Below are 25,211 nucleotides of genomic sequence, written 5' to 3'. Positions count from 1 at the left end.
ATGGGTGCTGAAAATTTGAACTTATCAACACTTGTATCGAAAAGTAACATTTTTCAATATTGTTTTGTTTTGAACGGTGAATTTACTTAACACTGGAACGCCCAACGCATGTCCAACTTACACGAACGCTCAAGCCTCCCAAAAAAGTTGGAACGGTAACTTCAACTCGCTGTTTCTCGGGCATAACTCAACCAATTGGGACGATTCTTGTTTCCAGTGATTTGTAAGAATGTCTAGATAATCCTAAAATTCTGTAGAACTTAATTTTGACAAATCTGTAATTTCTGCGACCGAAAACATCGTTCCGCCTTTTTAGGAAACGACTGCCTCTGCGGAAATTTTGGCGATTTTTTTTTCACGGGCAAAAAAAAATTGGAACGATTTGTTTGATCGCAAAAATTACAGATTTGATCAAATTGAGTTCTGCAAAGTTCTTGGATCATCTAGAAATCTCAAAAAATTACTGGCAAAAAGAATCATCTTGATTGGTTGAGTTATGTCCGAGAACCAGTGAGTTGAAGTTACCGTTAAGTTAACTTTTTTGGAGCCTTGGGAGTTGGAATGTTAACACATGAATGTTTGACAGAAAAATTCCATTCAAAAAGCGTTTTTTGGAATTGCAAAAAATGTTGTAAGCAACTCGTTGCAAAACTTGATATTTTCAGCCCTCGTCGTATTTATCCAACTCGGTAAACCTCATTGGATAAATGAACGACACGTGCTGAAAAAATCTTGTTTTCGCAACTTGTTGCAAAAAAAAGAAAATTTAAAAAAAGATCATTTAGAAAAATTGGCAACACTGCCAAATAAAATTTTGACTAACAGCAATAACTACAACTTTACCCAAGACAAAAAATCGATCAGAAAAACCAAAACGGTAATTTTGAGTTCCTCCAACGTTTTCTCAAAATCATACACTGCGTGAAAATGTACAACTGAGTCACCTGTTTTTTTAATAATTTTTGAAAGACTAAGAAATAAAAAACTAAATTTTGTTGAACTGTTTTGGACAATTATTCCTTACGACTATCGGAAACCTGACAACACTGCCATAATGGATAAGTACCTAAGTGAACTTGATATATCTTTTCAAATCCAGATGATGTTATTTGGCTGAATAATACATCCGTACCACCTTTCTTTGCATTATTTGATAGGTATGTTAAAAACTTACCTGTAAATTATTATGTTTGCTTATCTTGTAAAGTTGTCCTGAGCAAAAGAAAATAATGTGGCAATATTGTATTATTTTATGGCATGATGTAAGAAATTTAGTAGAAATTCCCTCTCGAAACGTCGTTGAACCGTTGAACACATTTCAAAAACCTTTTCGCAAAGACATGAAGTGTTAAGATATGACAACACTGTTTGATATATCATGATTTAAGTCGAATATTAGGATTTTTATACTTGATCATTGAATTTTCATATTTACAAGTAAAAAGTCGAAACAGGACTCATTAAAAATTAAATTTATGTAGAATGATTTTGTATTAATATTAAAAATTGTTTTTTTTTGTTTATTGCGTTACAGAAAAATTGTGAAGTTATTTTGATCAATTTTTGAAATGAAATTATTTGACTTTTTAGGCTGCAAAAAAAAAGATAAGTATCGCTCTTGATATTGAACTCAAGTTTTGTAATAACTACTAGACTAGATAGATGAAGCTTTGGGCTGGTGAAAAAAAGGGCCTGATTTGGATGAAAATCGGTGTTCAACAGTCCCACAAAATTTGAGCATGATCGGATATAGTTAATCCAATTGATATCTGAAACCTTGTTTTGTTCTTGATATACAATTCTAACAACCTCGAGAAGCATTTTGTGGAATGCAAATGCAATTTTAAGGTCAGAGCAAAAAAAAATCTTTCCAATCATTCTAACCGCAAAAAAACCCTCGTTTAAATTGCCAACTAATAGTTTCCCAACAAATATTTACAACCTTTTACGGCGTCGATGCCACCAGTCGTCGTCGCCATCGCCGTCACCATAATCTTAGCTAATCACCTGCGTCCTTGCGTCGAGAACCTTCGCCGTTTGCCAGCCAGCCCAACGGATATGAGATTCCATAAATGTTGCCTGGCACTTGCTCAAATAACGGTTAGAATTCTGTGTTTTATTTGCACGCACCAAGCCTTCGCTATTTCTATCCGTTTCGCTTTCAATTGCATCGAATTGCATGTGGACGAATGGATGGATATCCGCCACTATTGATGGCGGCTCAAATCAAATATGCCATTCTCTGCTGTTGCGGCAGTTCTGTCCGGCTGAATTCATGAGAAGCCTCATTGATTGGCGCAACATCTCACGAACCGTTCTGCGGCACCTGATGGCTGCTGCTGCGAATATAATAAAGTGCAACACTTTTTTAATATCCTCAGTTTCCCCTTTTCGTGCCATCAACGAATGCACCAGCCTCAGCATAAGTAGCCACTTGCCAAGTCCGAGCCGGCTTAGACGGACGTTAACTGGCCAGTCCGCCTCCACCCTTAGTTTTTAGTTCGGTTTGCATCAACGCGTTTTAAAAAGCCTTTTCGGTGCGCTGATTTTTGCGAGATATCGCAAGTGCAAAAATCCAATTCATTTGCCATACGGTACTTACTCTGCTGCAGTTAGTTCAAAATTGAAAGGTATAACCGTGTGATGGTTTGAAACTAAATTGCGGCACCCAATTTAAACGAACGGTGCATCCCCAGCTGTATTTGTATTCACTTGCAACACTGCTAATGGCATCAGGTACAGTTCATCATACTGTGATCAGCTTACCGACTATTTTCTGTGTCTCTCTAGAGCACGCAAACCCGATCCGGATATATCAAATTGCAACGGGTCATGCAACGACCGGATGTAGATTGATTTGCATTTGAATTGACGAAATGATGCGGGATGAAATTAAAGCTTTAATCGATTCTTGGTTTTATACTCTATAATGCAAAATAAATTCACTTAGTAACTTAGTAGCTAGGAAGTACCGAATACGGAGTTTTGTGACAGGTGGGATTGGTTATGGATTAGAGTTAGTTTTCATTGGCAAATTCCAAGAAGGTTTCTGATAATTTTATAGATTTGTTTGTGCTGTAAGTGAATGCTGAAGACAAAAGTGAAGCTCTGCGTGTTTTTTTTTCGTGTGGCGTAACGGAAAGGATTTCCGTTTGGTTCCAGCCGTTCCGGCAAGGCCGGAAACTGTTCACAACCTGCGGATGCCTGGATTCGATGTATATTCGGTTTGTCGAATGCTTTGAAGAACCTTGGTGAGATCTTTCCTTACTTTTTTTTTGCCAGATAATTTATATTCTTTTTATCAAATTAAATATCCTTCCTACCCCACCCCATCTTCAATGTCCTTAATCCAAATTCTACCCCCTCCTCCCTCTTCCCCCTCCTTGAAAAATAATAATTACTTTCCAAATTTACACTTACACAACCAACCACAACTCATTCGGAGCGTTTGGTACGGTATGTCCACGCATCCTTCCTCCCCTGTTGATTCTGTGAAATGTGATCCGTTCTCAGAATCTGTCTCTGCGGTTAATGCAACGCAGTAGGCCTGGCCGCTTTAATTTTTGCAATACATATCCGGGGCTACTCGGATGTAATGCAATCATTAATATTGACAAGAAAGGACTTGGGGCGTAATCTAACCACAAGTTCTTCCAGGATGCTTTCTTCGGACTGGCTGCGCTTGTGTTCGATTAGATTAGATTAGATTAGATTAGTAGCTAGGAAGTACCGAATACCTAATTTAAATTGTAATCAACTCAAAACTTAGATCTCAAACTTGCATGGATAATTTAAATTGCAAGTGATACTGGGGACTTAAGGTACAGTAGGTATTGCATTTTAAGAGGTACTCAAAAGCAAAGACCTCAATCATAACAGAAGTTTTCGAAGGCGAATATCATGGATTTTGTAAAAAATAAAGGCCCGGGGCTTTGAAAAACTTTTGGTTTAAGTCACAATGTTCGAATATATAGCAAAACTTCCTTAAGATATCGCGATTTAAAAGTGAACTTTGTGTTCTATACTTGAAGTTGAAAAGTTGAAAAGCTTTTTTTTTTGAAGATTATTTTTCGATTTTATGGGATATTTGTTCAAAAAAGTCACAGAAAATCGGTGCATTCATGTTGATATCACTCACATTTCTTATTAATATGCCTTGGGGACTCTAACCAACATCCAATAAAAAAAAATCGAACATTTGCCAGATTTCTAGCTTTCTTTGAAATTACCCCAAAATCCAAGCTGGAAACCCCGATACGACCGAAAGTAAATCTTTTCTTTGTACCATTTGTCATGAAATTACAGGAACACACTGCCCAGATACGAATTTGAGCATTAAACAATGCAAAACATGGATTATTTAATAAATATTCTGTTTATTACTCAATGGGTTCCGAAAATATATTTTTTTCAATCCTCTGCCATATCACATTATTACATTTTAAAACATTTTAGAATCAATCACATTGTAGAGAACAGTTTTCTGAACAAGTTCCATAAAAAAGTATCAGTTTTGGTTCAAAATAAGCAGAGATATGAAAAATTTCCTGAAATAAATAGTGCCTTTCTCATAAATTTATTAATTTTATAACCTTTCACATGATGGGCACTGCCTACTAAGATATTTTTTATGATGATAATATTTTATTGAAACCTAAAAATTATAACAAGTTTTGACGAAATTCCTGAAAATTATTCAATTATTATTCATGCATCATTACAAAACTCAGTAGGCAGTGCCCATCATGTTAAAGGTAATTAAATTAAGAAATTTTGCACGATGCGGAAGCGTTACCACTTGGACTCCTAGGTTCAAGCAAAAATTTGCAATAGAGACCACAAAAGACCTGGGGGTCGTTAAAAATACTTCAGCTCAGCTTAGGATAGTAACTTCACACAAGTAATGCTTAAAAAACAATTTAATGAAATGAAAAAAATCCTAAAAACAGCTAGTTTTGTCCACGAAGCTGTCAATCATTTTCAAGAAAAAAATACAGGCACTCTAAATTGCTCTGTATTTATTTATGTCAATTTTATGAAACTCTGTACCAAAATGAATCAGCACATGCCGGTTTTGCTCTTATTTTTTTTTGTTATAAATGAAGCTATCATTGACCTCCTGGTTGACATTCATTGATCAATGAAGGTTTTCATAACTTTACAAGGAATAAGAAAATTTCTACGAAAATGTGTCAAAACGTGAAGGGTAAAACATATATAAAACAACTTATAGAAGGAATTTTGCTGTAAAAAAAGCAAAATTTAAATCGCATTTGAATCGGTTGAAAACTGACCGAGTTACACGATCTGTTAACTCTATAAAAACTCTATAATTAGAAATAGAAGAACTGTTGAATCGGAGCCAAATTCGAAGTTGGTGGGGTTGAATGATTTAGGAGAGCTCTGAGTCGGACTCGATAAATCTTCAGAGCCGGATTTTAAATCAGAAGCGGAGTCGCTGGTAATATGCTCGACTCGATACTCGATGCAGCTTATTCCATTTTTAGAATAAATCTTGTAACAGCATTAAATAACTCAAATGTTCCAATTACTAACATTTCAAGATTTCGTAACTTTACTTTGTCAATGAATGATTTTGTAGATTTCTTGTTTTGTAATATTATTTATTAACCTTTATTTAACTTTTTGTTAAATACATTATGGAACTCAAACTCAATCCAATCCAACTCAATTTGCGGTAAACTTTACGCAGTTGGCCTGGCCGCTTTAACATTTGTGATGTTTCAATGCAATCTAATGCAATAGGGCACTGCAAATCTGCCCACCATTGAAAAAACGGCTAATATCCACTTTTGACAAACACGAGATATTAGCACCAGGTGGTAGAGAATGTTCCAACGCATCTTCTGGAACTTGAATTTTAGTGAAATAGTGTTTAGACTTGGCTGCCGATGCGAAAAACCAAACGGCTAATATGCCACTCTTATGGGAAATTGCCTTGACGGAGATTTTGTGACAAACACTAAAACGCGTTTTTCTCGGAATACTTGATTTGGCATAATAGCCGAATTTTCAAATATGGGCAGAAATGTTAATAATGACAAAAGGATGCTAGGCGTTAATCAACCATTTCAAGGCATTTTCCAGGATGCCTTCGAAAGACTGGCTAGATTAGATTAGAAATACATTATGGAATAATGTATAGTGACATTATCAGGAAGCTTCGTCAACCTTCACCATAGTTTAGGAAAATGTTGGAAAATTGTCTATGAACATTAGAAAGCAATTAGTTCATTGGGTTCTTTTCCCTAATTTTCCCAAAAACCGAAAAAAATACATTTTTGTTCAAAGTTAGTTTTTGATTTTACCAAATTTATAAAATGCCAAACAAATGAAAACCAAACAGTAAATCCAAAAATTGCATACTAAATTTCCCCAAACCTTCAATCATACCCCGTAGTGAAGACCATCAGGACACCCAACAGCGTAATGTACAAATATGTCAAATGAATTATCTTTTGAGACTCACGGCATTTGGTCAAACTACAGTTTACAAACGACAACAGTGACCACACACATCGTTTAATCGGCAGTTGCAAGAACAATGGTAAAACCACAACTTTTTATAGACATCATAATTCGAAAGAGGTTTCGAGGACATCGGTCAGCAGGGTTTTGTCAAAATGACGCCACCGTCAACGTTGTAAATCAAGTCTCTCAAAACAAACCTTTGGGACGTTCTTGGAGTTATGTAACAGAAAAGACCAACGACGGCTACTTTGTAACATATACCGCGGGGTCAAACTTGCACCAGAAAGTTAGTGAGGGTACGAACTATGCGATGTCTCTCATTACAATCCGGTGTAATGACTTGGTCGACGGCAAAAAAATAAAACAAGAGGCACAAACTGTGCTATTAGGCCCACAGCAGATAAGCACTCGTTAACTGGAGTGTGGCAATAAAGCTCGTGGATACACTCAGTATAATGCAGCTCATAACATGATCTAACTTGTTAAAATTCCTTGCAATTTATTTTTCACTGTGTTCTGTACATAGATAAGATAATGAGTAACAATTTCGTTAAATGTGTTCTCTAACAACTTGAAAAACTTTTTTTTAAGAATCGATAACACATGGCAGAGTTGCCAGATCTTCAAATCTATTATCCCAACGAAAAAAACCTTCAATTTCTCTCCAAAAATGTACAGATAGGTGGTTGCGAAAGCCATGCACAATTTTCAAGATTTTATTTAAGTGCTTGTAATTCTAGACAGGGTTGCCACTTTGGTTGCCACATCTTTAATATTTAATTCATGCTAATTTATTACCCATTTTGAACCTGTCATTTACCAAGAACCTGAGTGCACTGTCTGAGGCATACTGTCACACGAGAGGTTTTTGAATGGCTGGGGTAGAAGTTAAGTTCAAGTCGACTTTCCATGTAGGTCGCCGCGGTGAACCTTCGAGAGCATTTCCTAACCAGCAGCCAAGATCGCTTGTCAAACGACGTTTCACACCGGGGCAAGCTCGGGGTAGTTTTCGAATTGCATGGTAATTGGTAATTGAGTTTATGACCCTTCGAAAGCGTTTGTCGTGGTTGATTTTGTGCATACGAAAGAACTTCACAATCAGTGAAAGAAATTGAATGTAAATTTAGTTTGCAAAAACATAATCAAAAGCTTAACTGCCCCTGATCGCATTAATGTCCCATATGCATTTTCATCGATTTCGAGTTATTGATGCAGTTTGGTTCAAAATGGTGTGCTCTTTCGAATGAGCCTATAACATCCAGTACTTTGTTCAAGAAATCAGGAGGAAATCCAGTTTTTTCGCGAAAACTTAACACGTAGCCTTATGTATGGGACAAACTTCAAATGCGTTTTTCTCAGCTTGTTGTTTTTGCATATGGGACATTTATGCGAACATGGGCAGTTAATGCTTTTGAATAATTACATAAGCAAGCAAAAATTGGTAATCAAAAGTCACATAATATAACAGCAAGATTATGGTAACGAAAATTAAATTCCTAATTAAATGTCTAACTAGGCTCTTTATTCAGTTTTATTATGGTCATCATAATAAATTTTCAAACCAAAAAACACTCTTCCCATCATGAGCACGGAAACTTTCTCTTTTATCTTTTTTTTCTTTTTTTTTTCATGCATATCGTATAGTTTTGTGTCATCGCCCGTTTGAATGGCTAATTATTATTTTTTGGCGACCCAAACAACAATCGTATCGTGCAAAATTTGCGTGAGACGAATGCCAATGAAACGACATCAATACTTGGATGGAATTGGGCATCCGAGAAACAGGGTTGCTCGAAAATAAAAAAAAACCTTTTTGAAGTAAAAAACACCCTTTTGAGCTATATGTTTCAAAGGTATTGTACACAAAAAAAAAAAACAAACAAAACATTTTAGTTATTTTTTATCAGTAAATACCTTATGTCGAACTTCATGAAGTGCTCCTCAAGCCACAATCAGTTTGTTTTGTTTGCTTTCCTCTGTTCGTCATATCTTTTGTTTTGGGGTTTGACTTTTTTTCACTGATTCACCTGAGTAAACTTTACTCAATTGTATTTTTACAGAAAAGTTGAGTGTTTTGTTTTAGATTGACGGAAGCAGGATATTGTGAATGATCAAGAATATTAATCTTAAGTGTTTCATTGTACTGAAATTTACGTTTTATATCCTATTTCGATGCCTCAGTGCTCTCTTGTACTAAGCTTGTTGGTTTTCCTACTCAGAAAAAAATAATGTAAATTTGGAAGCTGTAATTTTGGAAGGTTGAATATTACCTCTTTTATGATGTAATTTTACCTCAATTTAGACTGAAAAAGTGACATTACATCAGAAAAGTGGTAAAATTACACATTTCCAGAGGTAATATTACACCTTTTTTCTGACATAAAAGATGTACCCCTTCCCAGATGTAATATTACCATGATATTTTTTTCTGTGTATCTAGTTAGCATAAGAGAGCACAGGGGCATCGATTTGCTCACAGTTAGTCCTGTAAGAATCAAACAATTATGTAACGAGTTCTTTAGTGTGACCTAACGCGACACCTTATAACGTTTTTCTTTCTTCGGAAACACTACAAAAACAAATCCGATAAGTGGTTCACGTGCTATGCATTGGAGGTGTTCTTCGGAAATAGAAACCAGTCTCGTGAAACTCCCAGTTGAATTGTTTTGCGTTTCTGAAAATAAAAGTTATAACTATAAGCAAGCTTATAAAAATATTTAAGAAAATAATTGCTTTGACTCAGCACATTTGTAATCCCCCTTTCTTTATCACACACTTTAACTTCAACAAGCACTTATCTGCGCAATCACTCGCAGTATAATCAAATACCTTACACTGTCATAAATCCAACGTCACCTTCGCAAATATGGTAGATAGTCACGCGTAAATATATACTCCGTAATGAGTTGCCATTATCAAAAGCAGTAATAAAAATGAACTTTTTTTGAAATCATGAAAAATTTAGGTAGAATTCAGCTAATTTTTTTTATTGTTTTTAATTATAGAAAACAATCGAGTTCAGTAGAAAAATCAATACTTTTCTTAACTAAAAACAATAAACTAATAACAATCCGCTTGGAGTATTTTATCAATAAGTCACCGCTGTTTTGGCCTATCGCCTACCTGTCATAAATGACGAGCAATCTTTCTGGTTCGAAATGTGGCAATTAACTTTTTCAACGTTTGCTCGAGGCGGACTCGCAATTATTGTCACTTTTTTCGACTTTTTACTTGATTCATGCTTATGGAATTGTACGGTAATTAAAGAAACATTTCCGCGTTGATGAGTATCAAATACGCGTTGTGTTAATGAAAAGCGGGAAAATGGGGACAATTTTTGGACATGTAATTCTATGTAAACCATCGATGAAACATCTTCACAAAGAGAACACTCACTGAGAGAAAATCAAAAGAGTTTTTTTGTGTTATTTTTCGGATGAGTTTCAGTCTCGAAAATGCATTCAAAGGCGAGTAAGAAGAAAAATAAGGTACACTTGAAAAAATGTTCAATTTATTTATTTGACTTTGTAATACTGAAAAATGAACGCCCAAAATCCTTATTTCCTTATTTTAGGTTTTTTTTAAATATATTTTACGAGACTTAAAAAGGTATTTTAACGCAATTGTGTAGGATGGTGCCAAATCTGGTCCGAAGATATGATTTTCTGAGAAAATATTGGTTTGTTTTAATTTGAAAATAAAATCAAACAAAATTTAAAAAAATGTTTAGATGCAATATTAAATTTGCAACCACAAATATTTTGATAAAGAGCAGTTCTCTACGAAATCAATCTTTTTTTTTAATTGATCAAAAAACATCCTTCAAAAGATACAGATTTTTGAGTTATCATATATAATTTTTGTATGGACAGCTGCCAAATTTGTATAGAAAATTATATGGACAAACTAATGATGCAAAATGGATTCTTTGGCTATACCGAAGGCACCAAAACAAGTTTCAGCCGTTTTAAAAAATACAAAAAAATAGAATTACCGAAATCTCAGAGAATTGCTCTAAAGAGAAACGTTATCAGAGTAAGGGCATTTGTTAAGAAAAAAAAATCATAATTTTGCAAATTCAAAATCTGTCATGTTCTGATTTCGGTAGAATTTGGCAGAAAAATCTTTGTGTAAATTTTGGGAATAAACATCCAGCTTTTGTAGAATTTGAGCAAAAATTCTTATAATTATAAATAAAACGCATTGAAGCATCAAACAACTCGGTAACCTTGCTTGAGCGCAACTTCCCCACCGTGCTCTACGCTCCATAGAACAAAACGTTCACCCCCACCTGGCTATCTCCCTCACTCACTCGCACGTTCTCGGCCAGTGTTTCAGCGAAGCTGATGGATGTCGCACTTTTCTAGGCTAGAAGTGCCACAGTTCTCCATTCCAACACGTTGCTTTTTCGCTCGGTCGTTATCGATTTCAGTTCGTGCCGAAAAGCCGCGCGACAAACACTAACCAACGCGACTTTTTTCCTTCCTCTCACTAAATTAGTTCGATTCTAACGCTCGATTAACGGTGTGCTGTCCGTTTCTCCGTTACTTTACAGATGACCCACTGAAGAGACCCATGCATAAGCTTTGAATGTCGCGAATCGTGTTTCGAAGCGTCGTTGGCTGATTGATTAATCGTAATTACGAGTGGCGCCAAAGTGAGTGATTGTTCCCTGTGGGTCGAACGTTAACACCTAATCGATAACCATGCCCAGCAAGGTCGTGGCCGTCTGCAAGGATGAGCTCAGGCTCAGGAACTGCGGCATGGGACACCTGCCGGCGGAGGAGTTTGTCAAATCGCAAGTAAGTAAAGAAGGATTAAGTGAGTAGAATTTTGAAAACATACCAAGCCTCAATTTCTTACTTTACACCTAGGTTAGAATATATTTTCTTAGCAAAAAAAAAAAAAAGTTTTACCCATTTATTGAGATGTGATAACCATTGTTTCTCATTTTGAAAGTTCTATCAATTGAGCTAACCTAATAAAAACGTAGAAATCAACACGATATGAAATTCAATGATACAGTTTCAACAATTACTTTTGCGCTTACAGTATTAAAGTTGTCAAAAGTTATTTTTTGTATTTCGTTGTAAATTTTAACAAAAACTGCAACCTTATTGAGTCATATGCAATTCAAGAAAAGTGAAACATCTTAGACAAGTGGGATTAAGTGAGTTTTAGACATTTTATTTAACGAATGCTTTAATGATTTGTTTGTAAAAGAAACAAGTTTATATATGACTAACTGCACAGGCTCAATTTTTAAAGAGTTTAGAAAAGATTAATGAACCAACAATTTTTTTTAATCTTTACATTTTCAAAATGTTAATCCCAATTTTCTTTCAATCACAAGTGGATACAATTAACCATTGACTTAGTTATTTATCCTGAAATTCAGTGTTATCTAATAAGAACGAGAAATTAAAATTTAATAATATAAATAGCTTTATCCGAACCTTGTTTGAAAATTTTAATACAAATTTGTAAACAGTTTGACCAAAGATACATTTTAAATTGATTCCATTACGAAACAAGATTTTCGAAAAGATTTTTTTGACACAATTTTATTTTTTTCAGATGTAAATGTAATGTTTTCCATACAATACCAATTCATCTGTTCGAGTTTAAAAGAGAAACAAAAACAAATTATTGAAGTGAGAACTTTTTAGTGTCGCTTTGATTTTTCTAAATTGACAAGAAATGGACTTGTTGCATGATGTGGAAGCATTAAGATTAATCTTTTTTTTTTTTTTTTGCAATTAAATATTGTTGCAACTTTTAAAGTACCGTCATTGGAGGTGACATTGGGTCTGGGGTGAGATTGGGTCAAAGTTATTTTTTACGGATTTTACCATTTCTCAGGTTCTTCTCAATGAAACTAAATTCTGTTAAAAGGGTTATGTAGGGGACATTAGGGTGGGTCACAAAAGCAAAAAGTTGAGCTAGGTTGGATAGGCGGGCAGAATATCATAGTTTTATATCCACAGAAGCTCTCCTGAAAATTTCAGCCAATTCGGTTAAGAATTCGAGGTGCCCACTCGATTTCAATTTTGTATTGGATTTTGGATCCGTTAGTATGGGGAAAACGACACTTTTTACACTTTATTGTCCTAAAAATCCAAAATTGCCCCCCTTTGCACATGGGGGACAGCCTATCTCGCCAAGGGAAAGGGTTAACATTTGGAGGAGCAAAAGGTTCCGTGCCCCCCCAAAGTCGGCGCACCTGTCCTGATCTCTTTGATTTTTTTTTGGCATAATATTGTGTGGAGATGGCTTTATCTGTTTGCCCCCATCGGTATTCGCGAACCGGTCGTCCTGGCTAACCTTCGCCCAGGTTGGTTTCATCGGGATCTCCTTTCTCGCCATACTGCCAACCCGGCCCTACGCTGTTCCATTTCCATAAGCTCGTTTATCACAACCGTGGCTAGAAAGAAAGGAAGGAAGGAACTGATGGTCAAAAAGTTGAAAATCCTCCGGAAATTATCGACACTTACCTCAATTTCGACACGAATTCAGTTTGTGTTTCCAACAAATGAAAACAAGTTTTTCACCTGTCAGACAGTTTTGTTTCTTTGATCATAGTGACCGTTTTGATAAAAAGGCTATACTGCCCATGTTCGCATAAATGTCCCATATGCAAAAACAGCAAGCTGAGAAAAACGCGTTTGAAGTTTGTCCCACACATAAGGCTACGTGTTAAGTTTTCGCGAAAAAACTGCATTTCCTCCTGATTTCTAGAACAAAGTACTGGATGTTATAGGCTCTTTTGAAAGAGCACACAATTTTGAACCAAACTGCATCAATAACTCGAAATCGATGAAAATGCATATGGGACATTTATGCGATCAGGGGCAGTATACTTCATTCCTGAGGTTAACCCTGGAAAAACCATTTGACTTAAACCACTTATAACTAAGCCAGTTCTGCTCAGATCGTTTCGCGATGTTCTACAAAGTTTTTCCCCATAAAAAAAATCTATAAACAGCTCGCACAGAAAAAAGTGTCGTTTTCCCCATACTAACGGATCCAAAATCCAATACAAAATTGAAATCGAGTGGGCACCTCGAATTCTTAACCGAATTGGCTGAGGAGAGCTTCTGTGGATATAAAACTATGATATTCTGCCCGCCTATCCAATCTAGCTCAACTTTTTGCTTTTGTGACCCACCCTAAGGGGACATCTTAAGATGACTCGTTGCTAGAACAAATCCTGTCATTTTGGCAACTGTCAAAAGTTCAGGTACGTTTTTGGCCAAAAATTAACTCTCGAAAAATCAACTTTTTGATGTATTTGTTGAAATTGCTCGAAAAGTACCTAAATGTTCGAAAATCTCTGCTTCAAACATTGTAGCATGTCAATACGATTCCTTCCAACAAGAAACACTGTTAGGTGTCTTGTTTTTACCATATTTTTTTATTTGAGCATAATTTTAGTTTCATTTGATTCAATGTCACCACCTCTAAGGGGTGAGATTGGGTCAATTTTCAAACAATTGTCATTTAAGGTAGAGTTCATCAAATTTCCCCCACTGACGATATTTATGGTGATAATAATACTTTGAATTTGAACAGATAATTAATACTTCAAGTGTTTGAACAATTTCTAGTAAATCATGCAGAATATTGTTCATATATGTATGATTTTTATTTATAATATCATTCAAGAAGATTTTTGAAGCGAATTTCAGAAAAATATATTATTAAAATCTACCGTAAACCAAGGTAACATTGATAGCCGGGTGCAAACTATAATATGAATCAATACTAAGCTTGTATGAAAAGTGTATAAAGTAAACCTAAAATAGTCAATTTAGTCTAAAAAGTCAGCTAACGTTTATTATGAAAACATAAATAAATAAATTTATTCCAACCAAAGTGAGCTCGAAACAAAAAAAAACGAATGTATTACAGGATTCTTTGGATAATATTTCACAAAACAGTAGGTTTTTATCTAAATTTCAAATTTTATTGAAACAGAATTCGAGAAAAAAACAAATTTCCAGGCATTTTCAATAGATTAAAATTTAAGTTGATTCGGAAAATGCATGCTACAAAAATGCTTTTGTTGGAAAACACATATTTTTTATGAAAAAGTAAATTTCCATGAATTTTGATCAAACTTGAAACTTTTTGTTAACTTAACCTCAAATTAATTAACACCTTATGGAAAGTTAGTAAACAAAGTAAACAAAACATATAATTGTGATTTTTTCAAATGAAACGGTTATTTGGTAATGATCGATATGACCTTACAAATTAATTTTTTATTCTGTTTTCGCTGAAATGAGTAAGAAAAAGTGGCTAACAAAGTTACTTAGAATTGAAATTTGATATACAGAGCAACAATTTTAAAAGCACTGTTTTGATCGATTTTGCTCAAAACTTTAATTTTATAGACAGAAAAATTAACTCAAGAATTCGACCTACACCTGCAAAGGTCAGTGCTTTCCGTTTTTAGACAAATATATTTTTTGTGATAATTTTATTTGAAAATATACACTTTAACATCATTGCAATAAAAATAAAAATAATTTCATAATAATTAATTATCCATCCTCAGTGGCAATCCCGCACCAAGTCCACCATCTTCCTGCTGTACCGGTTAGCACTGGCCATCTTCTTCACCGCCGTCGTCACCAACTCGATCGTGGTCAGCGTAACTTCCGAGGACTGGGCCAAATACTTCATCTATCTGACCCACTGGGGTATCCTGATGTGTATGGCCACCAGTTTGGTGGGTGCGGCCCTCGTCGCCCGCTGGTACTTCCACCCGGAGTATTCAGGTGAGTTTTTTGATAAGCATAGACTTTGATTGTGCTGTACACTTGCCTGTGTGAATGACCGTAATGTGAACCACCTTGGCTTGGAAGAATTGGCGAAACATTTGCGGTAAACATCAGCTGGAAATGTGCAGTTAGAAATGAATTCTGGGAAATTTACTGGCTGGGGGTATTTAGCAATTATTTTGCAAACAGCAGCTGTTGTTGAGCTTCTAGATTGATCTGACAGTTGCTCGGTTAAATTATTCCGATTGTTGTTCTGATAAACCAACGATGTGAATTTAGCAATCCGCAAAGTCATGCTTGTGTTTATCAGTAGCGAGGAACTGAAAACTTTGATCTTATGGGAAATTTTTAAAAAACTAAAATTGCATTCTATACTTAAAACATATTTCAACAAAAAAAATCATTGCTAATCGGTCTTGGTGTACGAAACAGTAAAACGCCCCCTGAAAAAAATAACAATTACTAATCCATTGCAAAGTGCTTCGAAATTGGCAAACAATGCCCCATTTGTTGAACGTTGTCCGTGTTATTTTTTCGTCACCAGCCAGACAAGCTTTACCATTCTAAACCTGCAACTTTGAGAGAATTAACCTTACTACAGTGTAAGCCAAAACCAAATTACCATGAAATGTGGAACGCCGGAACGATTAATCCGCTCATTCGCTGGTAACCAGTCGTTAGGCTCAGCCATTCACCGCCCCATAGCCGAAACGTTCTTTCAAGCTTCTCATGTTGGTTAATGATAATTTTTATACAAAGCGACAAAAAACTAATCTAACATCCCAAAGATTCCCAGCACCGTTGGTGGCCTCAGCACTCGGCAGGAAGTGGGTTAAGCCGGTTAACGACACCAGCCGGAGGAATCCAGCGATGCTCAACGAAGAAGCGCATACATTGGTGATTCCACAGCCAAAAACGGAAGCACTGGCACAGCAAACAGTGCGCGTGACCAAAATTTTGATTGGTTTTTAAGTCGGGTCTGGTGAGGGCAATGGGCTTGACGTGGAAATAATGGGTTCTAATGACGCATGGGCGTGTGAGGGATTTGTTATGATAGATAGTGAATATGTATGATTTGGTATTAAGTGTTTGATGAACTAGAAAGCAAGCTCGCTGGTTCTCGATCAAAACTCAACCTATCTAAACTAGTAGTTTATGCAACAAGTTGCAAAAAGAGGATTTTTTCACCACGAGTCGTACATTTATCCAACGAGGTTCACCGAGTTGGATAAATACGAAGAGTGCTGAGAAAATCAAGTTTTGCAACGAGTTCCATACAACATTTTCTGCAATTCCGAAAAACACCCATTGAGTGAAATTTTAAGTCAAATTTTCATGTATTTTGCCAATAAATCGTTTAAATCAAAAAAATGTTGAAAAGTGTTACTTTTCGAAACAAGTGCTGAAAAGTTCAACTTTTCAGCACCCATTTCAGTGCTGAAAAGTAGAACTTTTCAGCATTTATTTTGAAAAGTGCTGCTATTCGATTCTGTTATTTTTGGTACAGAAAAGTTGGCTATTTCGTCGTTCAAGAATGACAGGAAAAGTAAGTAGTTTCACGACGGAATTGCAAAAAAATCTTTTCCAGCGGTTTGTACGGGTGTCTAGATAAGCCAAAAACTCTTTTAATGACCAAAAATATCATCCAAGCTAGCACGAATCGAGTAATAAAAGCAGTTTGAATGTAACTCTTTGTTGGTAATATTTGAAACTTTAGTTTTTACAATATTCCTGATAGCTGTCATTAACAGAGTACAGTCCTGTCCCGGTTTTGCACTGCCCGCCTGATGATTTGTTCATCTGTCGCGGTTAAGAACCACCCAGTGCCTAACTGAAGCTATATGAAATACGTATTTTTCCTGTATTTTCAAGGTGGAATTGGATCTCCAAATGGGTATTTAAAAGATTCTAGTCTGTATTCGTAATCAAACTTAAACTGATTATCAAAACACTTTAATAATGCTCTTGAATTTACAAGTTCTAATAAATTTTACAAATAGTCATGATTATGAAATAGTACTAAACATTTCACAGAACTACGAAAAAAAAAATACTCGAAATTTAAATTATTACGCTATCGCATTTTTATTTAAAAAAAAGTTGTTTTTTTCCCATTTTCGTCATTTTGCGCAGTTTTTTTTTTTTTCATAAAATCATATGTCGGAATACTGTTAATGAAACTTCATCATTTTGTGATTTGTGAGGGCGTCCAATTTTCCCGGGTTTTGAATTTCCCGGAAAACGGGAAACATATTTTTGAAATCCTGGGAATTCCCGGGATCCCGGCAAATTTTTGAAACAGTCATAAAATGTATGTTTTCATATTATTTTTTATGTTTTAGAAGTTTAAAATCATAGAAATAGCTCACTTATATTAATTGGTTATAATTTACACTTCAATCTAAAAAAGAATGACAGTTTTTAAAAGAAATTAAAAATTGATCGTTTTTGTACTTTTTTATGCTTTATATTTTCCATGAAGTACCATTTTTATTCAATGTGATTCAAATTAAATAATCTATATATATAAAAAATTTCGACGGTTTTGTTCGAACGCGAATCAGTTCAATACGGAGCGTCGGATCAAGGTGCTTTTTGTTGCGTTGGGTTCGTATAAGCATAAGGAAGGTTCTTGCGCCAAAAAGTGGCAACTTTGGCCACTCTGGAACCGATTCCGGAAAATCTGCAGATTGTATGGGAAAAGTTGCGTAAAATCAAATTTTGATCATAGGAGGCTGAACAAGGAAAAAGTTAAAAACGTCAAAAAACGAAAAAAGGAAAAGACGAAGTTTTTCGGGTAAGGCTTGTTATTTTATAAACATATTTCTATATGACATGACTAAAAAAAATAAAAATTTCTTTGAAATTGTAAAAAAACAAGGGAAAATCGGGACTACAGTCTAAATAGCTACAGAAGATTTTAGAGCAATAAATTTGGAAATCGGTAAACTGATTGTTTTCGTTTGTTCCTGTTTTAACCGAAGTCGTTCAAAACACTATGCAAAAAAATGGCTTGAATAGCTGATTTAATTCGTTACATATGTCCTGATTTGCCCTAGATTCCGGTTTTGAAGAAAAATAATGTAATATGATATATTTTTTTCAAATTTAATATCATAAATATACGTGAATATAATACCCAGTCTTTTAAAAGTATAAATTAAATAGAAAATATTTAAAGCGCTAGGCATTTTGCGGATCTGTAAACTTAAATTTTAACGATTTTCCCTAATAAGCCAAATAAATGTTGATATCTTAGGTTTTATTTTTAATTTTTTTGAAAAAGTCGTATAAACAATTTTTTTTTGTTTTTTGGGTGTTTTTAAAACCACCTTGAGTCAGGGATATTCAAAAACACCCAGAAAACAAAAATTGATAATTTTGTTTGTATGACCTTTAAAAGAAAACTCCAAATATATGCCGATTAAAAGAAAACTCCAAATATATGCCGAATACAAATTTGAATGCTTCAAAATTCTTATCGATTACTAAATATTCAACTTGTCATCTATTTCCTCAACCAAATCTGAAATTGCAGAACAAAATTTGTGTTTTTTTGCAATTTCGGGAATTCTCGGGACAAATCATAGAAATCCCGGGATTCGGGAATTCCCGGTTTTGGAAAAATCCCGGGAATTTTGTCCCGGGAATTCCCGGGATGGACGCACTATATTGTGATATAAAATTTTCTGAGAAATCCGAAAAAATCAGAAATAAGCTTATTGGGTCCGAGACCTCCAAACCCACATTTCAAGTTTTCATACGATCTTTTCAAATGTAAGGCTAGATTTTTGAAACTCCAAACTTTTTTTCTCTAAAAGCCCAACCATTTGCGTCTAAGAGAACTAAAATTGGTTGAAATGGCGCAGAGTTATTCAGCAATTCCGTTTGACCGAAATAAAGTTCTCCGATCGGGCTCAATTTTTTTCTGGGGGTCCCCTAGCCAATATAATCAGACTCATATTTTTTTGTTTGGCCATTAGGGTGACCTTAACCGTGCTAGGGTGGTCAAAAAAATTGACATTTTCGTCAATTTTCGCAAAAACGACATTTTAAGAAAATCATAACTTCACGCCATTTAAACCGATTTTAGTTGTCTTGAACGCAAATGAAGGATGATTAGTTTGCTTTTAATTTCAGCATAATATTTTAAAAGGTCGAATGAAACTTTTAAATTCCGTTTTGACGGTGTCTGGACCAAAGAGCCTATGTCTGAAAATATTTTTATCGAATTCCTTGGACAATTCTACGTAACATACTCAAAAATGGGAGGTGTTCATTAGCAGGACTCCGAGATATGATTTTTCGGTCCTGATCGGAGAACTTTTTTCAGTGTATGCTCTTTTCAAATGGAATTGCTGTATGATTTTTTTGAAAATTGTGATTCTTGCGAAAATCGGCGTAATTGCCATTTTTTTTAACCAGTCTAGTACGGCGTAGGGCTAATATAAAAATACGGGTCTAATAATTTCGGCCAAGGAACGCCCAGTCCAAATTTGAGCCCGATCGGACGTGAAGTGATATCGGTTCATATTACAAAACATGCACATTAAGCATAAAGTTGAAGAATGCTGAATCATCATCAGTTGATATATTTTTAGGATGCCTTCACGATTCGAAAAATCTTCGTTAGACCCACTTATCACCCCCAAACTTCCTTAAACTTTTTCCGTACACTAATGAACAGTTATATCGCTAAATGAACCTTGTCGGTTGATTTTCATTCATAGTGCCACCACCCTCCAACCTGCACTAATAAAAAGTCGCTGCTAATTCAGAATTAGCACCAACATGTTGTTGGCCTCGTGACCTCGTGGTGCGCCGTGTGTTCTAATGACTGATATAAAACTTGTATCGCGCTCGGCAGAACCGTTTCTACCTACTACTACTTGCCCACTTCCGCAAAGCTCAACGCTAAGCCTCGTGACATTGACCGTTACAACAGGCACAACCGGCTAAATCCATTCGCATATGTTGTGGTGGCATCAAGCTTGAACTTGAATCACGCGACTTTTGAGCTGTTGATAGTGGAAACAGTTTTACGGATTGTTTTTCATCTTTTCGCAGTGGTTTTTCAGTGTTTGCACCGGCAATTAATATTCATTAGGTCGTCGTGGACTCCGCGCGAAGAGATAAAAACAAAAACAAAATTGTGGGGACAAGAAAGGTGGCTAGGAAACTAAAAAAAGCAGTCAGACGTCAATGAAGTCGTAGTAGTAGTAGGCGATGGCGGCACAATAAACGAAGCCGGTAACAAGTTCAAGGCCGAAAAGCGCTCAATCACCTGATGAATAAGAAGCTGTTTGAAGTATAAAGCTTTGAACGAAAGACACGGAAAAAACAACATCTTGATATCGAGTACCAGATGGAAGCGAAAGGAAAGGAAGCACAAGAAACAAACCATTATGTAATTGTATCGCAAAAACAGCGTAACTTCCACAAACACTAGAACGCTCAAATTGCACACACGAAAAAAAAGCTGTTCAAGCTTCGGGCAAGGTTCTTGTCGAGTAGCTCGGCAATCGGCAATCGATTCGTAAAGAAAGAAACATGGCAAGGTGCGAGGATCGTCGATTACCGCAAGAAGTGTTGCACGACAGCGGATGATGTCTTTTTTTCTGCGGATCTCAGCGGTTCTGGACAATTGGAAAATTGGATAATTACCTACAAGCATTGCACTGCTTCGTCGGACGGTACTTTAGCTCAGCAGTTGTGTTGAGATCACTGCGGAAGAGGAAGCAAGATGGTGTTGTGTGGTGTTGCTAAAGACACCGATGGCCATTTATGAATCAACGATGTAAAAAGACTGTCAGATATGATCTGGTGGATTAACTTGTTAAGAATCGTTGAAAAATAATAATTGTTTATGACTGAGAATTACCACCTGAGGAAAGACCAAGTGCTGCTTGACCTTCATAACTGAAGCCTCCAGTATCCCTGCTTTGAAATTGTTCTCTGCTTACTTTGAGGTCATCTGCTGATCATATAAGGATAGAAGAATACACCGGCTCTTTGAACCCTTGGAAAAAGAAGTTGGAAATGCCTTTTCCATTGTCACTTAGGGTAGACGCATCTGTTTTGGATCTACCTTGTTGTAGGTGATTTTTGACATCCTTCCGGATCGAATGCAAAAAGAATAATCCAAATCGGTTGAGTTTTCGCCGAAATACAGCCGGATGAAGTTGCATTTCCTACTTTTTTGACCCCCTTGGTGCTTCGCGTAAGTTTTGACCCCGTTGGTGCTACAAGTGTTAAGTAAAACAAAATTTTTGACGCCAATTTTGGCCAACCCGCTATAGCACTATACCACATACTGCTTGTGTTCGCTCAAAATTCCTATGAGCAATTCTCTCAAGAATGAACAAATTATTGGAAATTTATTTTTTGTAGTTTTTAGTTGGATGAAACTTTGTGTTATTTTTTAAAACCAAAGCAGTCATTTTGCATCATTAGTTCGACCATAAAAGCTGTGCAGACCAAAATCGAGTGTGGGGTGGGGTGCAAAAAATTTTAAAAAAAATACTAGTCAATGTATTCCCATTTGAATGAAAAAAGGGTTTTAAACTGCATTTTACATCTGTCCAGTTGTTTTGCAATTATTAGTTTTCAAAATATCAAAGTATTCACTAAATTTGTTTTTCGCCAGAAAAAAACTTTTCGTGGTACAGTCCCCACTCGATTAACCGAAGCATCGATTATCCGAAAAAAAAATTTGCCGCTCTTAGGGGGGAGGGGGGGTTACCGTTGGTGTGACAAGATGCGACGAAGGGGGGGAGGGGGTTTGCGAGACTGTGACGTCTCGCTAGTTTTTTTTTTTTTGTTTGAATATTAATTCGAATTGTGCACAATTTAATGTGAAGCACTTCTCTACAACTTTTTTCTTATGATTGATTATATAGCTACAATTTTATTTTTTATTCAGCTTGAACTTTAAAAATTTATCAATTCTGGCTCGATGCTTTGAAAGCAGGGTATTTATGAGAAAACTGATGTTAATGGTTTGAACTTATTAGATACAAAGCTGTTAAAAACAGATTCAAGATTTTTTAATACTTGAATGTTATGCCAGGTCTTCTAGTGTGACATAGGGGGGAGAGGGGGGGGGGGGGTAAATTTTTGCCAATTTTTGCGTGACAAACTTTATGGATGACGCCATACGAAAATCGCGTGTTAGACCAGTTTTTAGTACTCTATATCTTTTGGCAGGTGCAAGATACCACAATTGCTTCTCAATATTCTAAATGTCAATTAAAATTGCGTTGCATTTTTATGTAGCGATAGCTTAGCGAATATGCGTAAGATTCCCAAAGTCAAAAAATTCAAGTATCGTGGAATTTTTCAATCTATTGAATAAAAAAAATCTTTTTCGGAAATTTATAATGAAAGAAGCATTTGGTTCGAATAACTAAAAAATGACAAAATTGCCAAGGGACAATAAAACATTAATGGGTAGTGTTGAAAATTCGTCAAAAATAATCAGGTTTTATTTTTTTTTAATTTTTAATCAAAAGAATCCATTTAATATACTTCCAAAACCCGTCCATACTTGTTTCCAATGGGAGCTGGCCGTTAAAAATAACTTTGTATGAGATTCGAAAAATTGTTAATAGTTACGGATTCTCTGATCACTGTGGTGTTTTCATGAGAGTACAATCAATCAAGCCTTATCAGACATTATGTCGTTTTTTAAATTAATTCGACAAATGGCAAATTTCGAGTTAAATTGTAAAGCAAATAATAACTTTGGGAATGTATAGAAAATAAATTTCAGTATAAAAATAGGATTGCTATTTTTGTTATACATTTTTGTCTATCCTTGAAAATTACGTTTTAGACGAGTTTTGAGGAAGCTTTATCTTCTTTTAGGAGCTAGTAAAAACCATACTCTCTTCGGGAAAGTTGGAGAGCACTTTCTGGAGCAACCGAATACGAGTCCGATTTTTTACAGCGTGAAACGTCGATATTATAAATATCATAATCCAAAAATATGGTTTTCCCACACAATTTTCCATCGACATTTTAATCGCTTTGCGCAAAGTGAGGACAAAACCAATCGTTTTCATACTTTGGGAAGTTGTTTAGGACCCCAAAAGAAACTGAAAAATTGCTGGGCTGGAAAATCGATTTTTTTTATTACACCCTAATGCTACAACAATGGAAATGGAAATTTTCAAACATTTATGTAATCCGTAAAACAAAACTTTGACCCAACCTCACCTCCACTGACTGCATTTTTTCAATTTTATAACTTTATTATACATATATGGATACATACATATATGGAATGATAATTAGGTTTAAAAATGTATTTTTATGAGTGTTTTAATTTACAAAACATAAGCAGTTTATTTATTTCAAAACAAGCTCTTCCCGGCAAACTTCGTCCTGCCCTTTTTTGATTTCCTGACGTTTCTTGATTGTTTGCTAATTCAGCCTCCTGTGATCTAAATTTGAGTTTACGTAACTTTTCCCATACAACCCGCCGATTTCCGGAATCGGTCCCAGAGTGGCCAAAGTGACAATTTTTTAGCATATAAACCTTCCTTGGGCTTATACGAACCCAACGCAACAAAAAGCACCTCGATTCGACGCTCCGTGTTGAACTGATTCGCGTTCGAACAAAACCGTCGTAATTTTTTAAATATATAGATTAATTCAAATTAAATTAAATAATAAAATGAAAACATGCATAATAATAGTTTTTTAACATCTGGCCGTTGAAAATATATTTTGAAGTTTATGTCCCTCGACTCTGAGGGGGACGGGGGGCAAAAATAAAAGAGTTTAAAAATTGAATTAACGAGCCATGGCTTCAACATTTGAATAAAAAAAAGTATTAAAAAATGCATTATACACCTGTCCAGTTGTTCTGCCATCATTAGTTGCCAAAATTCCTAAGTATCGGGGGGGGGAGGGGGGGGGGGGTTTCGACATAAACTTTCAAAAATATTTGCAACGGCCTAATTATCGTTCCAAAAATGTCAAAAAACAATGATAAAATTTTAATTTTAATTTTAATACAGCCAGTTATGAACCCGTTTTCAAAACATTTTTTGTTAGTGTTTGCATTTTAGTAACATGGGCAGTTCTCTAATTTAAATTATCCATTGGTTATTAACCATTTTCGCATTTTTTTCAACATGAGCCTTTTTTATCGAGGGTAAGACTCTCCAAATATTCAAATTTATTGTTTTAAGACTTTTTGTTTTCTTGCATCAAAACGAATAGAAAAATTAAATATTTATTATAACTTGCTGATGTTTGAAGATTCCAAATTTAAATCAAAAACTCACGTAATTTTGTTGTTCATGTTTTGGTAATTCATTTTTATTATTCTATTATAGATCTGCCTTAGAAAACACCCAACCCCACACCAACAACAAGGATGACAACTAAGTTTAACATTTCAAAGCAATAAATATCTTCGCAAAATTTCGCAAAACACTAGTCGTCGATGCCCATCGAACTATAGTCACCTCTCCGCCGGGAGAGGAAAAAGATCATTCGGGTCGCCCATTTGAACCCCGCCTGGGGCTCACGAAACGGTTTTAGCATAAATTTTTGGCCGACAATCTGTCTCTTTTCGCCACAAAAATATAGTCCGAACTAGGTCAACTCGCCCAGGCACGCGTGCTTTGGGATTTTGCAAAACTTGGAGATTCACCTTTTGTGACAAAATTTTCGTTTCGGAGAGTCTGATTTGAATTATTCCGAATAGAAGTTGGCCTCAGGCAAAAAACGTTTCGTAGCGATGACTTGTCAAGGTTTTGCACAACTATTTTTGCGTTGTTTTGTTTTTTGGAAAGGAAACCCGCGTGAGAACCTACGACGCTGCGAAATTGGGTTATCACTTTCAGCGAACTCAACGGATTGATTGCGACCATAAATCTCGCTTTTATACGCGCAAAGTGGTCGTTATCCGCTAACAACGGT

At 35.5% G+C, this 25,211-nt stretch overlaps 1 protein-coding gene across 1 annotated transcript in view; it reads left to right on the top strand.

Moving 5' to 3' along the window:
* LOC6044470 (protein rolling stone) overlaps positions 1 to 25,211 on the top strand; it is a 49,852-nt gene that overhangs the window by 14,146 nt on the left and 10,495 nt on the right. Inside the window, exons 2-3 of the mRNA XM_038256085.1 lie at positions 11,048 to 11,294; positions 15,053 to 15,275. Coding sequence (XP_038112013.1) covers positions 11,199 to 11,294; positions 15,053 to 15,275 — 319 coding nt within the window. The 5' untranslated portion in view covers positions 11,048 to 11,198. The remainder of the gene's footprint in view (positions 1 to 11,047; positions 11,295 to 15,052; positions 15,276 to 25,211) is intronic.

Source organism: Culex quinquefasciatus, chromosome 2, assembly GCF_015732765.1.
Source record: "Culex quinquefasciatus strain JHB chromosome 2, VPISU_Cqui_1.0_pri_paternal, whole genome shotgun sequence".
NCBI lineage: Eukaryota > Metazoa > Arthropoda > Insecta > Diptera > Culicidae > Culex > Culex quinquefasciatus.
The sequence above is the reverse complement of the archived record's forward strand: the minus strand, read 5'-3'. Positions and strand labels throughout refer to the sequence as shown.